This window comes from Nerophis lumbriciformis, linkage group LG33 (assembly GCF_033978685.3).
Source record: "Nerophis lumbriciformis linkage group LG33, RoL_Nlum_v2.1, whole genome shotgun sequence".
NCBI lineage: Eukaryota > Metazoa > Chordata > Actinopteri > Syngnathiformes > Syngnathidae > Nerophis > Nerophis lumbriciformis.
The window spans coordinates 16,833,101-16,859,695 of NC_084580.2; the positions used below are offsets into that span (position 1 = coordinate 16,833,101).

The following is a 26,595-nucleotide window of genomic DNA, read 5'->3' on the forward strand; positions in this document are numbered from 1 at the left end:
ACAAAACAAATATTCAGATCTGCACAAGGAGTTTAAAGAGTGACAGGTTATAGAGTTAACAGCTTATAGAAACATAGATACATAGATGTTCAAACAGCTTGTTGAAAATCAATAGCGCAGTCCAAATCGCCCTTGTTTTCGTAAACTAATGCTATTAAAGACAGACTAAGAGTGGAAACCATAAATGATGAAACATTTGATACAATGTCACTAAAGCTTTCTATTCTATTCTAACCTAATCTTAGATTATAGCAGGCTGTATGTCCATCCATCCATTTTCTACCGCTTATTCCCTTTGGAGTCGCGGGGGGCGCTGGAGCCTATCTCAGCTACAATCGGGCGGAAGGCTGGGTACACCCTGGACAAGTCGCCACCTCATCGCAGGGCCAACACAGATAGACAGACAACATTCACACTCACATCCACACACTAGGGCCAATTTTTTAGTGTTGCCAATCAACTTATCCCCAGGTGCATGTCTTTGGAGGTGGGAGGAAGCCGGAGTACCCGGAGGGAACCCACGCAGTCACGGGGAGAACATGCAAACTCCACACAGAAAGATCCCGAGCCCGGGATTGAACCCAAGACTACTCAGGACCTTCGTATTGTGAGGCAGATGCACTAACCCCTCTGCCACCGTGAAGCCCGCAGGCTGTATGTAATATGTAAAATAATTGTGAACTGTTCTTTGAGTGCAATAAGAAAAAGTAATGTGTTTAATGCCTTTTAATTTGAATTCCGACCTTTTAAATTTGTTCTTTGAGTGCAATAAGAAACATATGTTTAATCATGAGTTTTATCATAAGATTTTCTGTTAAAATTAGGCCAATAATGACATTTTTTGTGGTACCCTTTATTTTGAAAAGTATCCAGAACTATTGAACTACATAACAATATATATTTTGGTACCATAATATTGGTGTCGGTACAAATGTGCAAACGTGACTATGCAGTCGCTTACGTGCCTGAACAATGCAGTGACAGAGCAAGTGGTGTCTCAATTTTAAGAGAAGATTACAAAGCTCTACCCCGTTTTACTTCATTTTGAGGGTGTAGTGGTAGTGAGTGAGTTATTTTCACAAAATGACATATTTTTCCTTGACTAAAGTCTTGATGAAATACCAGACACCAAGTATGCGCTTAAAGCAGGCCTGGGCAATTATTTTGACTCGGGGGCCACATTTAGAGAAAAAACATTTGTCTGGGGGCCGGTATATCTATTTTTAGGAACACTAATAGAGAACCTCACAATAATGTCTGATTGAATGCTAAAAACTTTATGACAGACCGCCTTAAAAAACGTAATGGAATTTTACATTTTTCTATGAAGGATAAAACACTGAATATTGACAAAATATGAATGTCACACCCGCTTTCGATCAACACATTTTACAATCAAGTGAAACGCAACAAAAATGCAACAAACAGTGAAATATGAACGCAAAGGGTACAAAATAAACCCACCTACAATCTGATATATCTGATGCATCACTAAGCTTTGGAACTTTGTTGTGAAAATCTCCTTCCGCGTCTGTGGAAACGCTCCCCACCCACTCTGTTTGGTGCCTCGTCTGAGCTGCTGTGACGTAGATTACCATAGTAACTAATTAGATGACCATCGTAACTAATTAGAGTACCATAGTAACTAATTAGATACCAAAGTAACTGGTATATCATCCAAAAGTGCAGATTCCAACCATTGAAATACTTTGTATAGTTCAAGACTTACGGTCAATAGAAAAGATGACTGCACATCATAATGGCAGCTACACTTTCCATCTTAAAGATCTAAAAAAATTATTTGGGAATGTCCGGCGGGCCAGATTGAAAAGCTTAACGGGCTGCATGCCCTTAATTTGCCCAGGTCTGGCTTAAAGGAAATGTGCGCTTAAAATCCCATTTTATTTGTTTTTGTTCGACACAAGGGAAGCGCTAACTAACTGAGTACTGCTTCCTAAGACGCATACAACCTCACATTGTCAAAAATATTAGAAACATCTTGTAATAACAGTTTTTTTCTGGTAATATCATGATTTTTTTTTATTTTCAAAATTAAGACTTTTGGGGATTTTGTTTTGTTACACACAATTTTAAACATATTGATTTTGCAGGTGGTTTTTTTTAGCACCTTACCTGGGCTCGTGTTTTCCTCTCAGCAGCATGTATGCGTTGGTCCATTTCCTCCTCCATCTCGCTGAGCTGCATGGAGGCTTGGTCCTGCGCACTTGAACACAACATCAAGTTTGTGCCACTTTAATGTTCAAACACAACACAAGTGCACCACGAGTGTGTCACCTACCGCCTGATGGCCAATGCTAGGTTCTCCATCTCAGAGTTCTGCTGCTTGATCTCCTTGGTGAAGCAGAGGAGAACTTTCTCCAGCTGCGGAACAAGCCTGGGCTCATTCATACTGATGTTGTGGTACAGCGTCGCCACTTGCTCCTGCCTGCAATGACAAAATGCAGTGGAACTGCTTTGTCATACAGTTCATGGACATGATGGATTGGTGGATAGATAGATGGATGGATGGATGGATGGATGGATGGATGGATGGATGGATGGATGGATGGATGGATGGATGGATAGATAGATAGATAGATAGATAGATAGATAGATAGATAGATAGATAGATAGATGGATAGATAGATGGATAGATAGATGGATGGATGGATAGACGGACGGGCAGGATGGACGGAGACAGACAGAATGGACTCATGCTCTGAACTTCTATAAATTTGACTGGGAATTGAATTTGAAGTTTTTGCAGCGAGCTGACTACTGTAACTAACTGACTAACTAACTAACTGCAAAAAACATAATGTTAGAATAATTGTTTCTAAATTATCACAAAAACTTTGTATTACATTGAGTTCCTAGCAGGGGTAACGGGAGGTGTAAAACTCCACTGTGTAAGGGGGCGAGCCACATGAAGGGTTTTTTGTTTTCTCTCATGTATGGTAATCAACAGAAGGATGTTGTTCTGGCCCAAGGACTTCAAAGCGGAGAGATGACAGGATCTGCCCAATTTCCAGACGAACTCTTTTTGAACTATTTTATGGAACTCTTTTTGAAGTATTTTGCGAACTCTTTTCGAACTATTTTACAAACTCTTTTTGAACTGACCTTTTCTGTGAATTGTTTACGACCTTTTCTGTGAACTTTTTGCGACCTTTGTCCTTTGGAAACAGCCGTGGCCATGTGGTCGGGGAAAGAAGGAGGCATACAATCTTTTGGCAGAGCGTGCTGGAGATTGTAGAAGCATACAATGTCCGGGCGACTCTCCTCAATATATTGAGTCCAAATTGAATTCTGTCTCTGTTTCATTCTTTGTCTCTTGTCTTGTTTAATAGATGTCATCAGTGTTTGAACATGACACATAATTTTTCACTCAACAGATCTGTACTTTGAGGTCAAATTGATCAGTCGTAATTAACATTGAAAATTGATTCCCAATTAAGTAGTTTTACCGTATTTTTCGGACTATAAGTCGCAGTTTTTTTCATAGTTTGGCCGGGCTCCAGTGCGACTTATATGTTTTTTTCCTTCTTTATTATGCATTTTCGGCAGGTGCGACTTATACTCCGGTGCGACTTATACTCCGAAAAATAAAGTAGTTAAATCATGAGTTGGTTGGTGTGTACTTCAGGGTTTGTTCATTGTTTTAGTGAGTCCGCGTGCATGCGTGTGCGTGTGTGTGTGTGTGTGTACATTAAGGGCCTGATCTAACTAAATGTAATAATGTGTATTAAAACACGTGCAAAGATGATCTACTAAACTTGTGAGCAGAGAATTGGGTCTCTTAAGCGAGCAAAATAAGGAACGCAATCCTTTTAGCGTGTCTGTCTTTATGACTATGCAGAATATATGTGGATTATCAGAAGGCTTGCTATACCGGGAGGAGAAAACGCTATTTAGCACACGCTTTCATCGATCAAAGCTGAAACCGTTCTGCAGCCGCTGTTTTGCGTCTATATTTAGCATGTCTATGAAGGACGTGCAAACAGGCAGCTGCTGCAGAAATGGCTGTGAGAAAGGAGGCGATTGCGTTGTCAACATACTGTATATGGACTGTCAAAAATAAAACCATTATGACATATGGTCTATTTAGCTATTTGGATGACTTAAGGGGCTGAATAAAACAAATTGAATTGATGTGTTTTGGTGTCTGCTGTTTTTTTATGACGTTTGTTTTTTCATATAAAATATATTTTTTAATATAGCTCTTATATGAAAAAAAATTCTTGCAATATGCATTTTTTTGCATGTGGAACATTCCAGCGCACGCTCGCACACTTCCACTGTCGCTCCACAATGACTAGAGACTCAATAACTAGGAACGCTTCATTAGCGTCTTCCATGAGCGCACCTTCATAAGTGGGTTCTGTTGTTGATGCACCGCAGGACTTTTACTAAGAGGCCCATAAAAAGTGGTATATGTATGATGCATGTTTGAAAACATAGCAATGTTAATGATTGTTTCCAGGGTGAAAGCCAATGAGTACACGCAAAACTTTTGATTTGCGTGTACTCAATGCAAAAGTAGGGCTGGGCGATATGTTTTTTTTTTAATATCTCTATATTTTTAGGCCATGTCACGATACACGATATATATCTCGATATTTTGCCTTAACCTTGAATTAACAATTGATGCATATAATCACAGCAGTATGATGATTCTATGTGTCTACATTAAAACATTCTTCTTCATACTTCATTAATATATGCTCATTTTAAACTTTCATGCAGAGAGGGAAATCACAACTAAGTCAATTTAGCAAAAGTGTATTTATTAAACAGTTATTAAGCAGTGGCACAAACATTCATGTCATTTCCAAACAGAAAGTGCAAGATTGTCAGAGACATTTTAAAACAAGCTATTAGTGCACTTTAGTGCATGATGTCACTAAGATGACATATCAAAACAACACTAAATTAGATTGCACTTTTTGTACAGAATGCCACTGCAATGTTTTAAAACAAATAAAGTGCACTTTTGTGCATGATGTCACACAAGATATTTCAATAAGTGTCAAATAGAAATGAGCCGCATAATAGGAAATCAAATAATGTATGTCCTTCGCTATGTGCTAGGTTCCTGCGGACGTTATCTCCTTCTGTTGTTGACTATTTTTTTCATACGGTGTTGATCTGGAAATGGTTGCCTTTGCATTTTGTTGGTGTGGCACCGAACAGAGATGTTGACATGCGGAGTTTCAAGCACACTTCATGCTCTAGCGGGTGACTTTTCAAATGATGCTACATATTAGCAGTAATGCTACTTTTTGTAGCAACGCTTTCGCCCCACACTTGACAAATTACTGTTGTCTGTTTGACATATTCCCACTTGAAGCCAAACCACCGCCAGACGATGGACCCCGTGCTGTTTTTCTTAGGAATTAATTCTTCCTTCATTTGCTACCAGATTCGCACCTTCTTTCTCTCGTATTACCACTGGCACCACAGCTAACGTTACCCATGCCGCTACCTCTCTGCTCCGCGAGGGCGTATACGTATGTGGCGTGTGTAAGAAGGTGCACTTGTTTTATCTCTCTATGAGAAGCAGAGACAAGAAAGAGCGAGAAAAGCCTGTAGTGTAATGCCCGCAGTTAAAAGCAACTGCGTGAGAACGTATACTCGAATATCACGATATAGTCATTTTCTATATTGCACAGAGACAAACCCGCGATATATCGAATATATCGATATATCGCCCAGCCTTACACTGCAAAAACTGAAATCTAAGTAAGATTAAATATCTCAAATAAGGGTGATGTTTGCTTATTTTCTGTCTGATAAGATAATTATTCTCACTAAGCAGATTTTATGTTAGAGTGTTTTACTTGTTTTAAGTGTTTTGGTCCTAAATGATCTCAGTAAGATATTACAGCTTGTTGCTGAGATTTGATGACCTATTTTGAGTAAAACATGCTTGAAACTAGAATATCAACTGTTGCAAAGCTGTGTCATCAACACTCACGAGTATAAAACTACTTTTTTAAAGTAATCATTTCTTACTTCAAGAACAATAAATTAGTTTTTAGTATAAGTTTGCTGGTTTCAAGAAATGTAATGCCGAACGCATATCATTATGTCAAGATAATGGCACTAGCATTTACCTAATTTAAGAATATTTTTCAACATATTGAGCAAAAGGTCTCTTTTTCTTTCTACCAATAAAAGTGCACTTGTTATTAGTGAAAATATACTTATTTTAAGGTATTTTGGGGTTCATTGAGGTTAGTTAATTTGACTTGTTTTGGAAAGTCTTGACAAGCCGAATTTTCTTGTTCTATTGGCAGACAATTTTGCTTATTTTAAATTAATACTATAATTTTTGTTTGTTTTTTTCTTGTTTTTGAACACTGACATTTTGCAGTGTATGCAAAAGCAAAGCAAAGCGCTTTGAATTACTAGAGAAAAAGCGCTATATAAATATAATTGACTTCACTTCACCAAAATAATATTGTACCGTGGACTTTTCTACTGTGATGATTTGGATAACGTCACATCCATAGCGTTCATTGGATTGTGCAGGTTTAGCTAATGAAGCGTTCCTAGTTATTGAGTCTCTAGTCATTGCACTGCAAAAACTGAAATCTAAGTAAGATTAAATATCTCAAATAAGGGTGATATTTGCTTATTTTTTGTCTAATAAGATAATTCTTCTCACTAAGTAGATTTTATGTTAGAGTGTTTTACTTGTTTTAAGTGTTTCGGTCCTAAATGATCGCAGTAAGATATTACAGCTTGTTGCTGAGATTTGATGACCAATATTGAGTAAAACATGCTTGAAACTAGAATATCAACTGTTGCAAAGCTGTGTCATCAACACTCACAAGTATAAAACTACTTTTTTAAAGTAATAATTCTTACTTCAAGCATGAAAAAAAAAATCATGACTTTGACACAATTTTGTCTCATAATTAAAACAGATGACAGCCAAATGGACTTTGCTGTTTTATTTTCAATGAAACAATAGAAAATACGTACTCATATAGTAGTACAGTTGGCACAGTACAGTAAACTGACAGTTAATATTTAAACATTTAACATGTGACATTAATAACAATTTTGAACAGAAATAGTTCATGCACATTCAGATAAATTCTTCAAAATTACAATTAAAACAAATTGGGCCGGGGGCCGGGCTGTAAATAAATATATATATATATATATATATATATATATATATATATATATATATATATATATATATATATATATATATATATATATATATATATATATATATATATATTCCTTGCGCACTAATGACTGAAAGAGCATGCACTTGGCGCGATTATGTCATGTTATCAATGGAAAAATGCATTTTTAGACAATATGATTTGCCTGAGCGGCTAGGAGACCCCGAGAGAAACAAGCGGTTGCCTTGTTGCCTTTCCATTAAGAACAATAAATTAGTTTTTAGCATAAGTAAATGTAATGACGAGCGCATATCATTATGTCAAGATAATGGCACTAGCATTTACTTAATTTAAGAATATTTTTCAACATATTGAGCAAAAAGGTCTCATATTGTTTTTTCTACTAAGAAAAGTGCACTTGTTATTAGTGAGAATATACTTATTTTAAGGTATTTTTGGGTTCATTGAGGTTAGCTAATTTTACTTGTTTTGGAAAGTCTTGACAAGCCAAATGTTCTTGTTCTATTGGAAGATAATTTTGCTTAGTACTTAGATACCACTAATTTTTGTATTTTTTTTTCTTTGTTTTTGAACACTGACTTTTTGCAGTGTGTGTAGTGATAGTTGCAGTGTGTCATGTAGCATTACAGTACACTGAGCTGCGTTGTGTTGACTGACAGGGCGGGCTCTGAGCTCCAATGCTGAGCACACAGACATGGCCGCCGTAAGTAAATAGCTCGCAGCCACCCTCAACCTAATGTAGAGACAAAGTATGAAATCATGACAAAACTGACCACAGAGTCAGGTTGTCAGGTTTGAAGGAAGCGTCCCTCACATGCCTGACTCCTTAACACCCCCAATAAGACAAACTGTTATTTCATCAACATAAAAACAGACTTTGCTTTGAGTTGGCGACTGTCAGCTGATTGCAGACGCAGCAAAGAGGACGACCAGGAAATAAGAGAGCGTATTTAGCTCTTGTGGATCGGACTTGACCGCTGTGACAATCAATGTCCTGTAAACAAGCACACTGATCTCATGTCAGCCCACAAACCGACGGGAGTTCACATCATTAGTGTTCAATGAAAAACATGTACAATCTAGCTGGGTTGCACATGACATCATGTCAGGACGCCATGTGCTCGCACTCAGGCGCACGGTGGGCAAACAAGAGTCAGAGAAGCAAGACGTCTGTTAAGAGAAAATTGGAAATGTTCTCACTTGTGCAAATGTGCTTAAAAAGCACAAACACTGAAATCTTTTGACCATGTCATTTTTTCTTAAATAACTAAGTAAATAGACACCTTTCGAAAACCCACTGCTGTATTTTGCATCTTTTGTGTTTCTTATGCTTCACTGATCATGTTTTAAATATTGTAGAATTTTAAGATTTATTAAAATAAAAAATGTGTCAAGTAGATAAAATATATTATTATTTCCGGCGGGCGTTTTACTGCTCCAGGGAAAAGTTGTATATTTTTGTTGTATCTGATGCCGCTTGGGAGGTTGATCAGTAGTGTCAAAAATGGTTCTTATCATTTCTATGTAGATGATATTCAACTGTTATGCACTTTCAATGATTCAGAGTTTCACTTGTTATCTGGGTTCTTGGAAGGTGTATCCTGTATAAAAAACTGGTTGTATTCAACTTTCCACCCGATAAATTCTAGCAAAATGGAAACTAGAGATGTCCGATATTATCGGCCGATAAATGCGTTAAAATGTAATATCGAAAATTAGCGGTATCGTTTTTTTTTATTATCGGTATCGTTTTTTTTTTGTTTTTTTTTAATTAGTGCACCAACCCAAAAAACCTTCCTCCCCCATTTACACTCATTCACACAAAAGGGTTGTTTCTTTCTGTTATTAATATTCTGGTTCCTACATTATATATCAATATATATCAATACAGTCTGCAAGGGATACAGTCCGTAAGCACACATGATTGTGCGTGCTGCTGGTCCACTAATAGTACTAACCATTAACAGTTAATTTTACTAATTTTCATTAATTACTAGTTTCTATGTAACTGTTTTTATATTGTTTTACTTTCTTTTTTATTCAAGAAAATGTTTTTAATTTATTTATCTTATTTTATTTTATTTTATTTTTTTTAAAGTACCTTATCTTCATCATACCTGGTTGTCCAACTTAGGCATAATAATGTGTTAATTCCACGACTGTATACATCTGTTGGTATCGGTAATTAATGAGTTGGACAATATCGGAATATCGGCAAAAAGCCATTATCGGACATCCCTAATGGAAACTGATAATTGCTCCCGATAAAAGATCACCCTGATCAAGAACTCCCTTGGTGCTCTGGGTGCATCTGTTAAAAGCGGCCTCAGAAACCTTGGGGTTGTGTTTGATCAGTCAATGTCTTTGGAGGGTCACCGCCATCAACTGACCAAAAACTGTTTTTATCCCCTCAGAAATATTTCAAAAGTGAGAAATTCGCTGTCAAAATTGGATCTCGAAATGATCATTCACGCGTTCATTTCATCTCGTATTGACTATTGCTATTCTCTCTTTTCAACAAGTCAACGCTAAATAGACTTCAGACGGTACAAAATGCAGCTACCAGACTCTTGACCGTTGCACCCAGAACAGCCCAAATTACACCCGGTTTATTCAATCTTCATTGACTTCCAGTCAAATTCCGCATTGAGTTTAAGATTTTAGCCCTGACTTTCCGTGCGTTGCATGGTGGGGCCCCTCAGTACATCACTGACTTGTTATGCCCCTACTCTTCAGGGCGCAGCCTCCGGTCTTCAGGCCAAGGTCTTCTAAAGATCCCAAAAACTCATTTTGGAGACCTCGCATTCCAGGCTATAGTTCCCAGACTCTGGAACAACTTGCACCAGTCCCTCTGTGATCTTGACTGTGTTGACACTTTTAAGAGACATTTGAAAACTTCTCTTTTTAGTAAAGCTTTTAGTTAATGCACCTTTTAACTACTGTTTTGAATCCACTTTGTATCCTTTTTATAATGTTGCCCCTGTTGTTTTAATTGAAGTGTTGTTTTACTTCACCTATGTTTTGTACAGCGCTTCTTTGTCATTTTATCTGTAAAAAAACGAACCAGTGAGAAAACGATGAGCGAGTATCGTCACAAATCATTTCTGTCCAGGAAAACAAGGAAGTGAGGACGGGATTGCACGATGCAAGGACAACAAATCTTGGAGTCACTAACAGCATTGATAGAGGAGAATGAAAGTATTACAATTATTAATGAACGTGTATCTCAATCTGTGCGTGTGTAATCCAATTTGCATGCGTGTTTACTAATGTGTGTGTCTGCATATCAATCCCGAGTGTGTGTATTCAGATCCGTGTACGTGTGTTTTAAGTTTTCTGTCTGTCCCCAATCTGAAAGAACCCTCTGCACCAGTGGTCCCCAACCACCAGGCCGTGGATCGATTGGTACTGGGCCGCACAAGAAATATATATATATTTTTTAATTAAATCAACATAAAAAACACAAGATACACTTACAATTAGTGCACCAACCACAAAAACCTTCCTCCCCCATTTTCACTCATTCACACTCATTCGCACAAAAGGGTTGTTTCTTTCTGTTATTAATATTTCTGGTTCCTACATTTTATATCAATATAGATCAATACAGTCTGCAGGGATACAGTCCGTAAGCACACAAGATTGTGGGACACATTTTCAAGCGTTGACCGATCCGCAGTTCCAAAAAGGTTGGGGACCACTGCTCTACACTGCAAAAACTGAAATCTAAGTAAGATTAAATATCTCAAATAAGGGTGATATTTGCTTATTCTCTGTCTGATCAGATAATTCTTCTCACTAAGCAGATTTTATGTTAGAGTGTTTTACTTGTTTTAAGGGTTTTGGTCCTAAATTATCTCAGTAAAATATTATAGCTTGTTGCTGAGATTTTATGACTTATATTGAGTAAAACTTGCTTGAAACTAGAATATCAACTGATGCAAAGCTGTGTCATTAACACTCACAAGTATAAAACTACTTTTCTTAAGGAATAATTTCTTACTTCAAGCATGAAAAAAAAAAATCATGATGCCGAGCGCATATCATGATGTCAAGATAATGGCACTAGCATTTACTTAATTTAAGAATATTTTCAACATATTGAGCAAAAAGGTCTAATTTTTTTTTTCTACCAAGAAAAGTGCATTTTTTATTAGTGAGAATGTACTTATTTTAAGGTATTTTTGGGTTCATTGAGGTTATCTAATTTTACTTGTTTTGGAAAGTCTTGACAGGCCGAATTTGCTTGTTCTATTGGCAGATAATTTTGCTTAGTTCAAATAAAATACCCCTAATTTTTGTATTTTTTTTTCTTGTTTTTGAACACTGACTTTTGCAGTGTACTCACACTATTGCGACACTTCTGCCATGTATGTTTTGAGCCAGCGCATCCAGATTCGTGAGCGTGTAATTCAGAAGTGCGTGCGTAAAATACAATCTGGGTGTGTCTACATTTAACCAACCACAGAAGACACCACGCAATTTAAACCAATCAGAAACAACGTACAGCTGAGGTGTGTGAAAAAGAGACACGCCAAGACCCGTCTTACGTTGTTTTTGATTGGTTTAAATTGTGTAGTGTCTTCTGTGGTTGGTTAAATGTAGGCAGAGGGGATTGGTTATTTCGATCAATCAATCAGAGTTACTTGAACTACGGCAAGCTGCGAAAACCAAAGTTTATTATTATGAACATTTTTTTAGAGTAGTGAATGGGGAATAATATAACCGTGAGAAATGTCAAGTGTGGCGTGGAGCGTGAGAAAGGGTTAAATTGCGTGACTGTCAGGCTCAAACCGTGAAGTTTGGCAGCTCTAAGCAAATGTTCGAGCGTGGTCCATAATTGTTAGGCTGCAACGATTAGTCGACAATTTGTCGCCGACAATCGCATTTGTCGACAAAAGTCGTGTTTTTCTGGGCGGAAGTTTTCCGCATCGCCACTCGCAAAAACAACGCCAGTGATAACATGTAAAGTTTGAGGATATTTCCTCCTTTTCTTGTTAAAAAACATGAATACCTTGCTCATTTTGCAAAACCCGACCTTGTTTTTATGGCCGTACTTCTGTGATACGCGAGCATTTAAAGCGGAGACGTGATGTCGGACATTTGGAGGGAGGATGCGGTCTCAACCTCTGTAAGAGTGTTAGTCTATGTCTTGCCTGCTAGCTAACAAGTATCGGATTAAGTAGTATGAAAATTAACTATCATTTTAGCCAAAGTCAGCCAACTAAACTTTGTCTACATCAATTGAAGTTTTAAAGCAGCGTCAATTTACAATGCCTTAAAAAAGGCACAATAACAAACGCGGACCGCATACACAGAGACACACACAGAGACAGACAGGCCCCTGTCACACCGCGGTGAGGGAAGTCTTGTCTTGGTTTTTTCTGTCTTGTGATTTACATGTTTTATTTTGAAAAGCAACTCCTCTTGTTTCAGATCACAGGTCCTTCCTCTTGTGTCACCAGTCTGACGTCATTCCTGACCCTTGATTGTTTCCACCTGTTTCTCATTACCCTCATGTTCTATATAAGCCCATGCCTCCCCTTGTTCTGTGCCAGATTGTCTCGAGCTTTCGTGCCTGTCTTGCGTTCCATGTTCATGTTCATGTCCATGCCTTGCCTTGTCCCACGTCTACGTCCTTGTTTCCAGAATATCCCACGCTGTAATTTTGAATTAACTTTTTCTCCTCCCTCAGAGCGACTTTTGTTATTCAGCCTTTTTTCTACCGCAGTGGTGAGTTATAATTTTTCCCTAATGATCTTTCCTCAAAGTTTTTGAGTGATTTTTTGTTTACATTTATTAGAGTAGTAAGTTTTATAGTCTTTATTTTCTTCCTCCTGTTGGAGCGTTTTTTGTTAAAGTTTTTTGATAACAGATACGGTGCTAATTATAATTGTCCTTATTTTTGTATTTCCTCCTTTTGGAGTGATTTTCGGTTTTTCCCTTTTGGAACATTTTTTCGATATCTATTTTGTGATTTCATAGTATTTGAATTTACTCTGCTCTGGAGGCTTAAAGAGTTTTTCAAAATAAAAGCTTTATTTAGAATCACATCTCTGCATCTGAGTCCCTTCCTTCGTCCAAGCCTGACAGCCCCAATGCAAAGGTATCATAATATTAAACATACAATCTATTAAATAGCCAACATTTTAATAATTAATCAAAGATACAATTCTACGCATTGAGTCTAATAGAGTGCTAGAACTGCCAAGAGTTAATAGATAGTCACCTAACCGGTGTGCAGCTGTTTAAAGGCCTACTGAAACCCACTACTACCGACCACGCAGTCTGATAGTTTATATATCAATGATGAAACCTTAACATTGCAACACATGCCAATACGGCCGGGTTAACTTATAAAGTGCAATTTTAAATTTCCCGGGAAACTTCCGGTTGAAAACGTCTAGGTATGATGACGTTTGTGCGTGACGTCAAGGGTTGAAGCGGAAGTATTCGGTCACCATTGTATCCCAATACAAACAGCTCTGTTTACATCGCAAAATTCCACAGTATTCTGGACATCTGTGTTGGTGAATATTTTGCAATTTGTTCAATTAACAATGGAGACTGCAAAGAACAAAGTTGTAGGTGGGATCGTGTATTAGCGGCGGCTGCAGCGACACAACCAGGAGGACTTTGAGTTGGATAGCAGACGCGTTACCGTGACTACGCCGACCGCATCGAGGATCGGGTAAAGTCCTTCGTCGCGCCGTCGATCGCTGGAAAGCAGGTGAGCACCGGTGTTGATGAGCAGATGAGAGCTGGCGAGGTGGAGAGCTAATGTTTTTAGCATAGCTCTGTCGAGGTCCCGTAGCTAAGTTAGCTTCAATGGCGTCGTTAGCAACAGCGTTACTAGGCTTTGTCAGGCGGTACATCATTAACCGTGTGGTTACAGGTCCAGAGTTTGGTAGTATTGTTGATATTCTGTCTATCCTTCCAGTCAGGGGCTTATTTCTTTTGTTTCTATCTGCATTTAAGCACAATGCTATCACGTTAGCGCCGTAGCTAAAGTGCTTCACCGATGTATTGTCGTGGAGATAAAAGTCACTGTGAATGTCCATTTCGCGTTCTCGACTCTCATTTTCAAGAGGTTGTTTAAAATACAAATCCGTGATCCACAATAGAAAAAGGAGAGAGTGTGGAATCCAATGAGCCCTTGTACCTAAGTTACGGTCAGAGTGAAAAAAGATACTGCACTCTAGTCCTTCACTCTCACGTTCCTCATCCACGAATCTTTCATCCTGGCTCAAATTAATGGGGTAATCGTCGCTTTCTCGGTCCGAATCGCTCTCGCTGCTGGTGTAAACAATGGGGAAATGTGAGGAGACGTTCAACTTGTGACGTCACGCTACTTCCGGTACAGGCAAGGCTTTTTTTTATCAGCGACCAAAAGTTGCAAACTTTATCGTCGTTGTTCTCTACTAAATCCTTTCAGCAAAAATATGGCAATATCGCGAAATGATCACGTATGACACATAGAATGGATCTGCAATCCCCGTTTAAATAAAAAAAAAAAATTTCAGTAGGCCTTTAAACATCATCACAAAATGCTTCTTTTCTTTTTGAGGAAGTTATATTTTGGGTTTTGTTGTTTGTTTTCATTGTTGCTATTTTAAGTGTTTGTTTAATACATAAACAAGGTTAATTGGTGTTTTTGTTCTTTTTTTGGAACTTTGCCTTTCCTCTCTTTTAAATGGACAACATTTTAATAGTCATTTTATTTTTTTGAACAGCTGAATGAGCAGCACAGTAACAATAAAAAAATATTTATGTATGACCTCTGTTGTTAGTAAGAAGTCGATGGAAAAATTAGAGCCATTACGTCTCGTCTCGATTACTGTAACATATTATTTTTGGGTCTCCCTATGTCTAGCATTAAAAGATTACAGTTGGTACAAAATGCGGCTGCTAGACTTTTGACAAGAACAAGAAAGTTTGATCATATTACGCCTATACTGGCTCACCTGCACTGGCTTCCTGTGCACTTAAGATGCGACTTTAAGGTTTTACTACTTAGGTATAAAATACTGCACGGTCTAGCTCCATCCTATCTTGCCGATTGTATTGTACCATATGTCCCGGCAAGAAATCTGCTTTCAAAGAACTCCGGCTTATTAGTGATTCCCAGAGCCCAAAAAAAGTCTGCGGGCTATAGAGCGTTTTCTATTCGGGCTCCAGTACTATGGAATGCCCTCCCGGTAACAATTAGAGATGCTACCTAAGTAGAAGCATTTAAGTCCCATCTTAAAACTCATTTTTATACTCTAGCCTTTAAATAGCCCCCCTTTTTTAGACCAGTTGATCTGCCATTTCTTTTCTTTTCTCCTCTGCTCCCCTCTCCCTTGTGGAGGGGGGGGGGGCACAGGTCCGGTGGCCATGGAAGAAGTGCTGGCTGTCCAGAGTCGGGACCCGGGGTGGACCACTCGTCTGTGCATCGGTTGGGAACATCTCTGCGCTGCTGACTCGTCTCCGCTCGGGATGGTTTCTTGCTGGCCCCACTGTGGACTGGACTCTTACTATTATGTTGGATCCACTATGGACTGGACTCTCACAATATTATGTCAGACCCACTCGACATCCATTGCATTCGGTCTCCCCTAGAGGGGGGGGGTTTATCCACATATGCGGTCCTCTCTAAGGTTTCTCATAGTCATTCACATCGACGTCCCACTGGGGTGAGTTTTTCCTTGCCCTTATGTGGGCTCTGTACCGAGGATGTCGTTGTGGCTTGTGCAGCCCTTTGAGACACTTGTGATTTAGGGCTATATAAATAAACATTGATTGATTGATTAAATATGTGCACGCTTTATTATCCAACTAATCGTTAAGATAATCCTTGACAAATCGATTATCAAAATAATTGTTAGTTGCAGCCCTAGACTTCAACGCAAAATACCGTATTTTTCGGAGTATAAGTTGCTCTGGAGTATAAGTCGCACCGGTCGAAAATGCATAATAAAGAAGGAAAAAAACATATATAAGTCGCACTGGAGTATAAATCGCATTTTTTGGGGAAATGTATTTGATAAAACCCAACACCAAGAATAGACATTTGAAAGGCAATTTAAAATAAATAAAGAATAGTGAACGACAGGCTGAATAAGTGTACGGTCCCGCCGTGATCTTGACTGTGTTGACACTTTTAAGAGACATTTGAAAACTTCTCTTTTTAGTAAAGCTTTTAGTTAATGCACCTTTTAACTACCGTTTTTAATCCACTTTGTATCCTTTTTATAATGTTGCCCCTGTTGTTTTAATTGAAGTGTTGTTTTACTTCACCTATGTTTTGTACAGCGCTTCTTTGTGATTTTATCTGTAAAAAAAACGATCCAGTGAGAAAACGATGAGCGAGTATCGTCACAAATCATTTCTGTCCAGGAAAACAAGGAAGTGAGGACGGGATTGCACGATGCAAGAACAACAAATCTTGGAGTCACTAACAGCATTGATGGAGGAGAATGAAAGTATTACAATTATTAATGAACGTGTATCTCAATCTGTGCGTGTGTAATCCAATTTGCATGCGTGTTTACTAATGTGTGTGTCTGCATATCAATCCCGAGTGTGTGTATTCAGATCCGTGTACGTGTGTTTTAAGTTTTCTGTCTGTCCCCAATCTGAAAGAACCCTCTGCACCAGTGGTCCCCAACCACCAGGCCGTGGATCGATTGGTACTGGGCCGCACAAGAAATATATATATATATTTTTTAATTAAATCAACATAAAAAACACACGATACACTTACAATTAGTGCACCAACCCCAAAAACCTTCCTCCCCCATTTTCACTCATTCACACTCATTCGCACAAAAGGGTTGTTTCTTTCTGTTATTAATATTTCTGGTTCCTACATTTTATATCAATATAGATCAATACAGTCTGCAGGGATACAGTCCGTAAGCACACAAGATTGTGGGACACATTTTCAAGCGTTGACCGATCCGCAGTTCCAAAAAGGTTGGGGACCACTGCTCTACACTGCAAAAACTGAAATCTAAGTAAGATTAAATATCTCAAATAAGGGTGATATTTGCTTATTCTCTGTCTGATCAGATAATTCTTCTCACTAAGCAGATTTTATGTTAGAGTGTTTTACTTGTTTTAAGGGTTTTGGTCCTAAATTATCTCAGTAAAATATTATAGCTTGTTGCTGAGATTTTATGACTTATATTGAGTAAAACTTGCTTGAAACTAGAATATCAACTGGTGCAAAGCTGTGTCATTAACACTCACAAGTATAAAACTACTTTTCTTAAGGAATAATTTCTTACTTCAAGCATGAAAAAAAAAAATCATGATGCCGAGCGCATATCATGATGTCAAGATAATGGCACTAGCATTTACTTAATTTAAGAATATTTTCAACATATTGAGCAAAAAGGTCAAATGTTTTTTTCTACCAAGAAAAGTGCACTTGTTATTAGTGAGAATGTACTTATTTTAAGGTATTTTTGGGTTCATTGAGGTTATCTAATTTTACTTGTTTTGGAAAGTCTTGACAGGCCGAATTTGCTTGTTCTATTGGCAGATAATTTTGCTTAGTTCAAATAAAATACCCCTAATTTTTGTATTTTTTTTTCTTGTTTTTGAACACTGACTTTTGCAGTGTACTCACACTATTGCGACACTTCTGCCATGTATGTTTTGAGCCAGCGCATCCAGATTCGTGAGCGTGTAATTCAGAAGTGCGTGCGTAAAATACAATCTGGGTGTGTCTACATTTAACCAACCACAGAAGACACCACGCAATTTAAACCGATCAGAAACAACGTACAGCTGAGGTGTGTGAAAAAGAGACACGCCAAGACCCGTCTTACGTTGTTTTTGATTGGTTTAAATTGTGTAGTGTCTTCTGTGGTTGGTTAAATGTAGGCAGAGGGGATTGGTTATTTCGATCAATCAATCAGAGTTACTTGAACTACGGCAAGCTGCGAAAACCAAAGTTTATTATTATGAACATTTTTTTAGAGTAGTGAATGGGGAATATAACCGTGAGAAATGTCAAGTGTGGCGTGGAGCGTGAGAAAGGGTTAAATTGCGTGACTGTCAGGCTCAAACCGTGAAGTTTGGCAGCTCTAAGCAAATGTTCGAGCGTGGTCCATAATTGTTAGGCTGCAACAATTTGTCGCCGACAATCGCATTTGTCGACAAAAGTCGTGTTTTTCTGGGCGGAAGTTTTCCGCATCGCCACTCGCAAAAACAACGCCGGTGATAACATGTAAAGTTTGAGGATATTTCCTCCTTTTCTTGTTTAAAAACATGAATACCTTGCTCATTTTGCAAAACCCGACCTTGTTTTTATGGCCGTACTTCTGTGATACGCGAGCATTTAAAGCGGAGACGTGATGTCGGACATTTGGAGGGAGGATGCGGCCTCAATCTCTGTAAGAGTGTTAGTCTATGACTTGCTTGCTAGCTAACAAGTATCGGATTAAGTAGTATGAAAATTAACTATCATTTTAGCCAAAGTCAGCCAACTAAACTTTGTCTACATCAATTGAAGTTTTAAAGCAGCGTCAATTTGCAATGCCTTAAAAAAGGCACAATAACAAACGCGGACCGCATACATAGAGACACACACAGAGACAGACAGGCCCCTGTCACACCGCGGTGAGGGAAGTCTTGTCTTGGTTTTTTCTGTCTTGTGATTTACATGTTTTATTTTGAAAAGCAACTCCTCTTGTTTCAGATCACGGGTCCTTCCTCTTGTGTCACCAGTCTGACGTCATTCCTGACCCTTGATTGTTTCCACCTGTTTCTCATTACCCTCATGTTCTATATAAGCCCATGCCTCCCCTTGTTCTGTGCCAGATTGTCTCGAGCTTTCGTGCCTGTCTTGCGTTCCATGTTCATGTTCATGTCCATGCCTTGCCTTGTCCCGCGTCTACGTCCTTGTTTCCAGAATATCCCACGCTGTAATTTTGAATTAACTTTTTCTCCTCCCTCAGAGCGACTTTTGTTATTCAGACTTTTTTCTACCGCAGTGGTGAGTTATAATTTTTCCCTAATGATCTTTCCTCAAAGTTTTTGAGTGATTTTTTGTTTACATTTATTAGAGTAGTAAGTTTTATAGTCTTTATTTTCTTCCTCCTGTTGGAGCGTTTTTTGTTAAAGTTTTTTGATAACAGATAAGGTGCTAATTATAATTGTCCTTATTTTTGTATTTCCTCCTTTTGGAGTGATTTTCGGTTTTTCCCTTTTGGAACATTTTTTCGATATCTTGTGATTTCATAGTATTTGAATTTACTCTGCTCTGGAGGCTTAAAGAGTTTTTCAAAATAAAATCTTTATTTAGAATCACATCTCTGCATCTGAGTCCCTTCCTTCGTCCAAGCCTGACAGCCCCAATGCAAAGGTATCATAATATTAAACATACAATCTATTAAATAGCCAACATTTTAATAATTAGTCAAAGATACAATTTTACGCATTGAGTCTAATAGAGTGCTAGAACTGCCAAGAGTTAATAGATAGTCACCTAACCAGTGTACAGCTGTTTAAAGGCCTACTGAAACCCACTACTACCGACCACGCAGTCTGATAGTTTATATATCAATGATGAAACCTTAACATTGCAACACATGCCAATACGGCCGGGTTAACTTATAAAGTGCAATTTTAAATTTCCTGGGAAACTCCCGGTTGAAAACGTCAAGGTATGATGACGTTTGCGTGTGACGTCAAGGGTTGAAGCGGAAGTATTCGGTCACCATTGTATCCAATACAAACAGCTCTGTTTACATCGCAAAATTCCACAGTATTCTGGACATCTGTGTTGGTGAATCTTTTGCAATTTGTTCAATTAACAATGGAGACTGCAAAGAACAAACCTGTAGGTGGGATCGTGTATTAGCGGCGGCTGCAGCAACACAACCAGGAGGACTTTGAGTTGGATAGCAGACGCACTACCGTGACTACGCCAACCGCATCGATGATCGGGTAAAGTCCTTCGTCGCGCCGTCGATCGCTGGAACGCAGGTGAGCACCGGTGTTGATGAGCAGATAAGGGCTGGCGAGGTGGAGAGCTAATGTTTTTAGCATAGCTCTGTCGAGGTCCCGTAGCTAAGTTAGCTTCAATGGCGTCGTTAGCAACAGCGTTACTAGGCTTTGTCAGGCGGTACATCATTAACCGTGTGGTTACAGGTCCAGAGTTTGGTAGTATTGTTGATATTCTGTCTATCCTTCCAGTCAGGGGCTTATTTCTTTTGTTTCTATCTGCATTTAAGCACGATGCTATCACGTTAGCGCCGTAGCTAAAGTGCTTCACCGATGTATTGTCGTGGAGATAAAAGTCACTGTGAATGTCCATTTCGCGTTCTCGACTCTCATTTTCAAGAGGTTGTTTAAAATACAAATCCGTGATCCACAATAGAAAAAGGAGAGAGTGTGGAATCCAATGAGCCCTTGTACCTAAGTTACGGTCAGAGTGAAAAAAGATACGTCCTGCACTGCACTCTAGTCCTTCACTCTCACGTTCCTCATCCACGAATCTTTCATCCTGGCTCAAATTAATGGGGTAATCGTCGCTTTCTCGGTCCGAATCGCTCTCGCTGCTGGTGTAAACAATGGGGAAATGTGAGGAGACGTTCAACTTGTGACGTCACGCTACTTCCGGTACAGGCAAGGCTTTTTTTTATCAGCGACCAAAAGTTGCAAACTTTATCGTCGTTGTTCTCTACTAAATCCTTTCAGCAAAAATATGGCAATATCGCGAAATGATCAAGTATGACACATAGAATGGATCTGCAATCCCCGTTTAAAAAAAAAAAAAAAAAATTCAGTAGGCCTTTAAACATCATCACAAAATGCTTCTTTTCTTTTTGAGGAAGTTATATTTTGGGTTTTGTTGTTTGTTTTCATTGTTGCTATTTTAAGTGTTTGTTTAATACATAAACAAGGTTAATTGGTGTTTTTGTTCTTTTTTTGGAACTTTGCCTTTCCTCTCTTTTAAATGGACAACATTTTAATAGTCATTTTATTTTTTTGAACAGCTGAATGAGCAGCACAGTAACAATAAAAAAATATTTATGTATGACCTCTGTTGTTAGTAAGAAGTCGATGGAAAAATTAGAGCCATTACGTCTCGTCTCGATTACTGTAACGTATTATTTTCGGGTCTCCCTATGTCTAGCATTAAAAGATTACAGTTGGTACAAAATGCGGCTGCTAGACTTTTGACAAGAACAAGAAAGTTTGATCATATTACGCCTATACTGGCTCACCTGCACTGGCTTCCTGTGCACTTAAGATGTGACTTTAAGGTTTTACTACTTAGGTATAATATACTACACGGTCTAGCTCCATCCTATCTTGTCGATTGTATTGTACCATATGTCCCGGCAAGAAATCTGCTTTCAAAGAACTCCGGCTTATTAGTGATTCCCAGAGCCCAAAAAAAGTCTGCGGGCTATAGAGCGTTTTCTATTCGGGCTCCAGTACTATGGAATGCCCTCCCGGTAACAATTAGAGATGCTACCTCAGTAGAAGCATTTAAGTCCCATCTTAAAACTAATTTTTATACTCTAGCCTTTAAGTAGCCCCCCTTTTTTAGACCAGTTGATCTGCCGTTTCTTTCTTTTCTCCTCTGCTCTCCTCTCCCTTGTGGAGGGGCACAGGTCCGGTGGCCATGGAAGAAGTGCTGGCTGTCCAGAGTCGGGACCCGGGGTGGACCGCTCGTCTGTGCATCGGTTGGGAACATCTCTGCGCTGCTGACCCGTCTCCGCTCGGGATGGTTTCCTGCTGGCCCCACTATGGACTGGACTCTTACTATTATGTTGGATCCACTATGGACTGTACTTTCACAATATAATGTCAGACCCACTCGACATCCATTGCATTCGGTCTCCCCTAGAGGGGGTTGGGTTACCCACATATGCGGTCCTCTCCAAGGTTTCTCATAGTCATTCACATCGACGTCCCACTGGGGTGAGTTTTTCCTTGCCCTTATGTGGGCTCTGTACCGAGGATGTCGTTGTGGCTTGTGCAGCCCTTTGAGACACTTGTGATTTAGGGCTATATAAATAAACATTGATTGATTGATTAAATATGTGCACGCTTTATTATCCAACTAATCGTTAAGATAATCCTTGACAAATCGATTATCAAAATAATTGTTAGTTGCAGCCCTAGACTTCAACGCAAAATACCGTATTTTTCGGAGTATAAGTTGCTCCGGAGTATAAGTCGCACCGGTCGAAAATGCATAATAAAGAAGGAAAAAAACATATATAAGTCGCACTGGAGTATAAGTCGCATTTTTTGGGGAAATGTATTTGATAAAACCCAACAACAAGAATAGACATTTGAAAGGCAATTTAAAATAAATAAAGAATAGTGAACGACAGGCTGAATAAGTGTACGTTATATGAGGCATAAATAACCAACTGGTATGTTAACGTAACATATTATGGTAAGAGTCATTCAAATAACTATAACATATAGAACATGCTATACGTTTACCAAACAATCTGTCACTCCTAATCGCTAAATCCCATGAAATCTTATACGTCTAGTCTCTTACGTGAATGAGCTAAATAATATTATTTGATATTTTACGGTAATGTGTTAATAATTTCACACATAAGTCGCTCCTGAGATAAAGTCGCACCCCCGGCCAAAATATGAAAAAAACTGCGACTTATAGTCCGAAAAATACGGTAATATGTTCAGTGGCTGCAAGGTGCCACTAGTGGCGAGTATAAGGAAAGGTAAGGGTTAGTTACGGACACGCAACTCTTTTCACACGTTCAAATCGCTGTACAGACAACTCTTCCACCGCAAAAGTGTTGCAAAAGTCACATGTAAAAAAGACAGCCAATAGAGGGTTCCTGCTTCTCACAGATCATAGATACACATGCGCAGATTATAAATTTGTTTTTAGAAAAAGTATATTTCGATATATATTTTTACTTAAACTTGATATTCAATATATATCTTGATATATTTTCCTGTGAAAGTATACATATAAAGATATTAATTTTTGAGCGAGATTCACTGAAATTGAAGTGAATGACAACTGTACTTTTAACAGTCAGTGGCACTTTTATTAACCCACTGAGTCAAGATGGGTATTACCTAGGGGTGTAACGGTACGTGTATTTGTATTGAACCGTTTCGGTACGGGGGTTCCGGTTCGGTTCAGAGGTGTACCGAACGAGTTTCCACACGGACATATTAAGTAGCGTAACGCACGTTGTGTAAACAATGCACACCGAGACACAACACACGGCATGCTAGCAGCTAACGGGCTACGATAGACTGACCATACGTCCTCTTTTCACCGGACATGTCCTCTTTTGCAGAGCTGTCAGGGCGGAGTTTCTTAAATGGCTCAAATGTCCGGCATTTTGAGTTAGGGTTGTATGTATTTTCAATGTACGTTCAGGGTTAAGAAGGGGTTAAAAACAAAACAAATTGTGCGTGCAGCAGCATTCGTGAGGGAGGGGCAGAGACAGAGAGAGAGAGAGAGTTATGATAAACGCGCATGCGTCGCCAGGCTCTGCTTTTTATCCATAGATTTATCAGATTTAATTTTTTAATATCTATAGCAGGGGTGTCAAAAGTGGGCCCCGGAGGCCATTTGCGGCCCACAGCTAATGTTTTTAAGGCCCACGGCACATTCTAAAAATACTATTAAAATAAACATAAACATAACAAAAGTGAAATAAAAAATCTTAAAGGTTAAATGTAATTTAGAAAAAGTTGCAATGTTGACCAATAAAACAAAGCTGTTTTTTTTTTCTTTCAAACTGTCATTGCTCAAAACATAATGTTGAATCAAAATCAATGTTATTATGAATTATTGACCTATCCAAGGTTCCCATTACTTCACATCAAATATTCCACTGAGAAAAATATTTTTGGTGGAAGATTTTGCAAATTTGGTAAATAAATAACCCAAAAATGTATATTTTGTTGTTTTCTTACTGTACCGAAAATGAACTGAACCGTGACCTCTAAACCGAGGTACGTACCGAACCGAAATGTTTGTGTACCGTTACACCCCTAATATATATATATATATATATATATATATATATATATATATATATATATATATATATACGGTATTTTTTGGACTATAAATCGCAGTTTTTTTCATAGTTTGGCCGGGCGTGCGACTTATACTGAGGAGCGACTTATGTGTGAAATTATTAACACATTACCGTAAAATATCCATCCATCCATTTTCTACCGCTTATTCCCTTTGGGGTCGCGGAGGCCAAATAATATTATTTATCTCATTCACGTAAGAGACTAGACGTATAAGATTTCATGGGATTTAGCGATTAGGAGTGACAGATTGTTTGGTAAACGTATAGCATGTTCTATATGTTATAGTTATTTGAATGACTCTTACCATAATATGTTACGTTAACATACCAGGCACGTTCTCAGTTGGTTATTTATGCCTCATATAACGTACACTTATTCAGCCTGTTGTTCACTATTCCTTATTTGTTTTAAATTGCCTTTCAAATGTCTATTCTTGGTGTTGGCTTTTATCAAATACATTTCCCCCAAAAATGTGACTTTTACTCCAGTGCGACTTATATATATGTTTTTTTCCTTCTTTATTATGCATTTTCGGCAGGTGCGACTTATACTCCGAAAAATATGGTGTATATATATATATATATATATATATATATATATATATATATATATATTAGAGATGCGCGGATAGGCAATTATTTCATCCGCAACCGCATCAGAAAGTCGTCAACCATCCGCAATCCACCCGATCTAACATTTGATCAGAACTGCATCCGCCCGCCATCCGCCCGCACCCGCCCGTTGTTATATATCTAATATAGACGATGCAAGGCATTAGTGAGGTTATAAAGCTTTTGCCTGTTAAAGAAAGGAGACTGATCCAACGCAGCACAGACATTCGCGTGCCACGCTGTCACGACCCAGACGCACACCAGTGCGCAATCATATGGGAGCCGCGCTGAGCGCACCTCCAAGCGCGTCTCGCTGCCGGCGACGGCCGGGTATATGGGCCCGACGCTCCAGCGCCATCCATTTTCAGGGCTAGTTGATTCGGCAGGTGGGTTGTTACACACTCCTTAGCGGGTTCCAACTTCCATGGCCACCGTCCTAGCTGCTGTCTATATCAACCAGGGTGAGCCCCACCCCTTTCGTGAGCGCACTGCGCGCGGAGTGACCCCTGTTACGAGCCCCCGGCCACGGGGGTGGCAGGCAGGTAAGCTGCTTACCTGCTGCGCGTGACGCCGGCCGCGGCGAAGGCGGACGAGGCGGGGTGTCGGTGCGGTGGGCGCGGTGGTGACCCTGGACGTGCGTCGGGCCCTTCTCGCGGATCGCCTCAGCTACGGCTCCCGGTGGGGCCCTCTCGAGGCCCCGGACCCCGGCGAGGCGTCGGGGGCCTTCTCCGCTCCGTAAAAGTGTCCATCTCTTTTTTTTTTCTTCTTCTGTTGTGGCATATGCTGCAGGTGCCTGCTCGTTTTTCGTATGTGGGTAACAACATTTAACTACGTATATATTGTAATGTTCCCAGGAACGTAGGCTCATAGACTTATTCGTTTGTCTCGTATTTATTGTAATAAGATGCAATGTAACCACACAACAGCTCCAATGTGCGTCTCCCCTCTTTCCCGGCAAAACTCGAACTAACACTTCCTGTCAACAACGTCACTTCCCTAACTTGCCCGGAAGTCCCGCCCCCCAGCCAAAGCCATTGGCTAACACCCCGTAGCTAGCCGCTACATCATATTTCCGAATTGGTTTAACTGCCACCCGCCTGAATCTATTTAAAATCTAATTTTTTTTAATTTTAATCGCCCGACCCGACCCGACCCGACCCGACCCGACCCGCTGATAAAATCAAATTTTTTAAAATTTCATCCGCCCGATTCGCGGATAATCCGCGGACTCCGCGGTTGTGCCCGCAAACCGCGCATCTCTAATATATATATATATTGGCCCTGCGATGAGGTGGCGACTTGTCCAGGGTGTACCCCGCCTTCCGCCCGATTGTAGCTGAGATAGGCTCCAGCGCCCCCCGCGACCCCAAAGGGAATAAGCGGTAGAAAATGGATGGATGGATGGATGGATATATATATATATATATATATATATATATATATATATATATATATATATATATATATATATATATATTCCGAGTGCGATGATGTCACGTTATCGATGGGAAAATGCATTTTTAGACAATATAATTTACTAGGAGACACACCGAGAGTAACAGGAAAATGGATTAGAAAGGACAGATTTAAAAAAATTATAATTAAAAAACATAATAATAATAATAATAATAATAATAATGATAATAATAATGATTATATATATATATTTTTTTTTTTACTTTGGACTTCCCGTGAGCCGGATTTTGGACGCTGGCGGGTCGGGTCCGGCCCGCGGGCCGTAGTTTGGGGACCACTGATTTAAC

At 39.1% G+C, this 26,595-nt stretch overlaps 1 protein-coding gene across 1 annotated transcript in view; it reads right to left on the reverse strand.

Moving 5' to 3' along the window:
* Positions 1 to 26,595, reverse strand: part of rasef (RAS and EF-hand domain containing) — a 69,459-nt gene that overhangs the window by 33,192 nt on the left and 9,672 nt on the right. Inside the window, exons 3-4 of the mRNA XM_061928627.1 lie at positions 2,300 to 2,446; positions 2,134 to 2,224 (exon numbers count right to left, since the gene is read on the reverse strand). Of these exons, the coding sequence (XP_061784611.1) occupies positions 2,134 to 2,224; positions 2,300 to 2,446 (238 nt within the window). The remainder of the gene's footprint in view (positions 1 to 2,133; positions 2,225 to 2,299; positions 2,447 to 26,595) is intronic.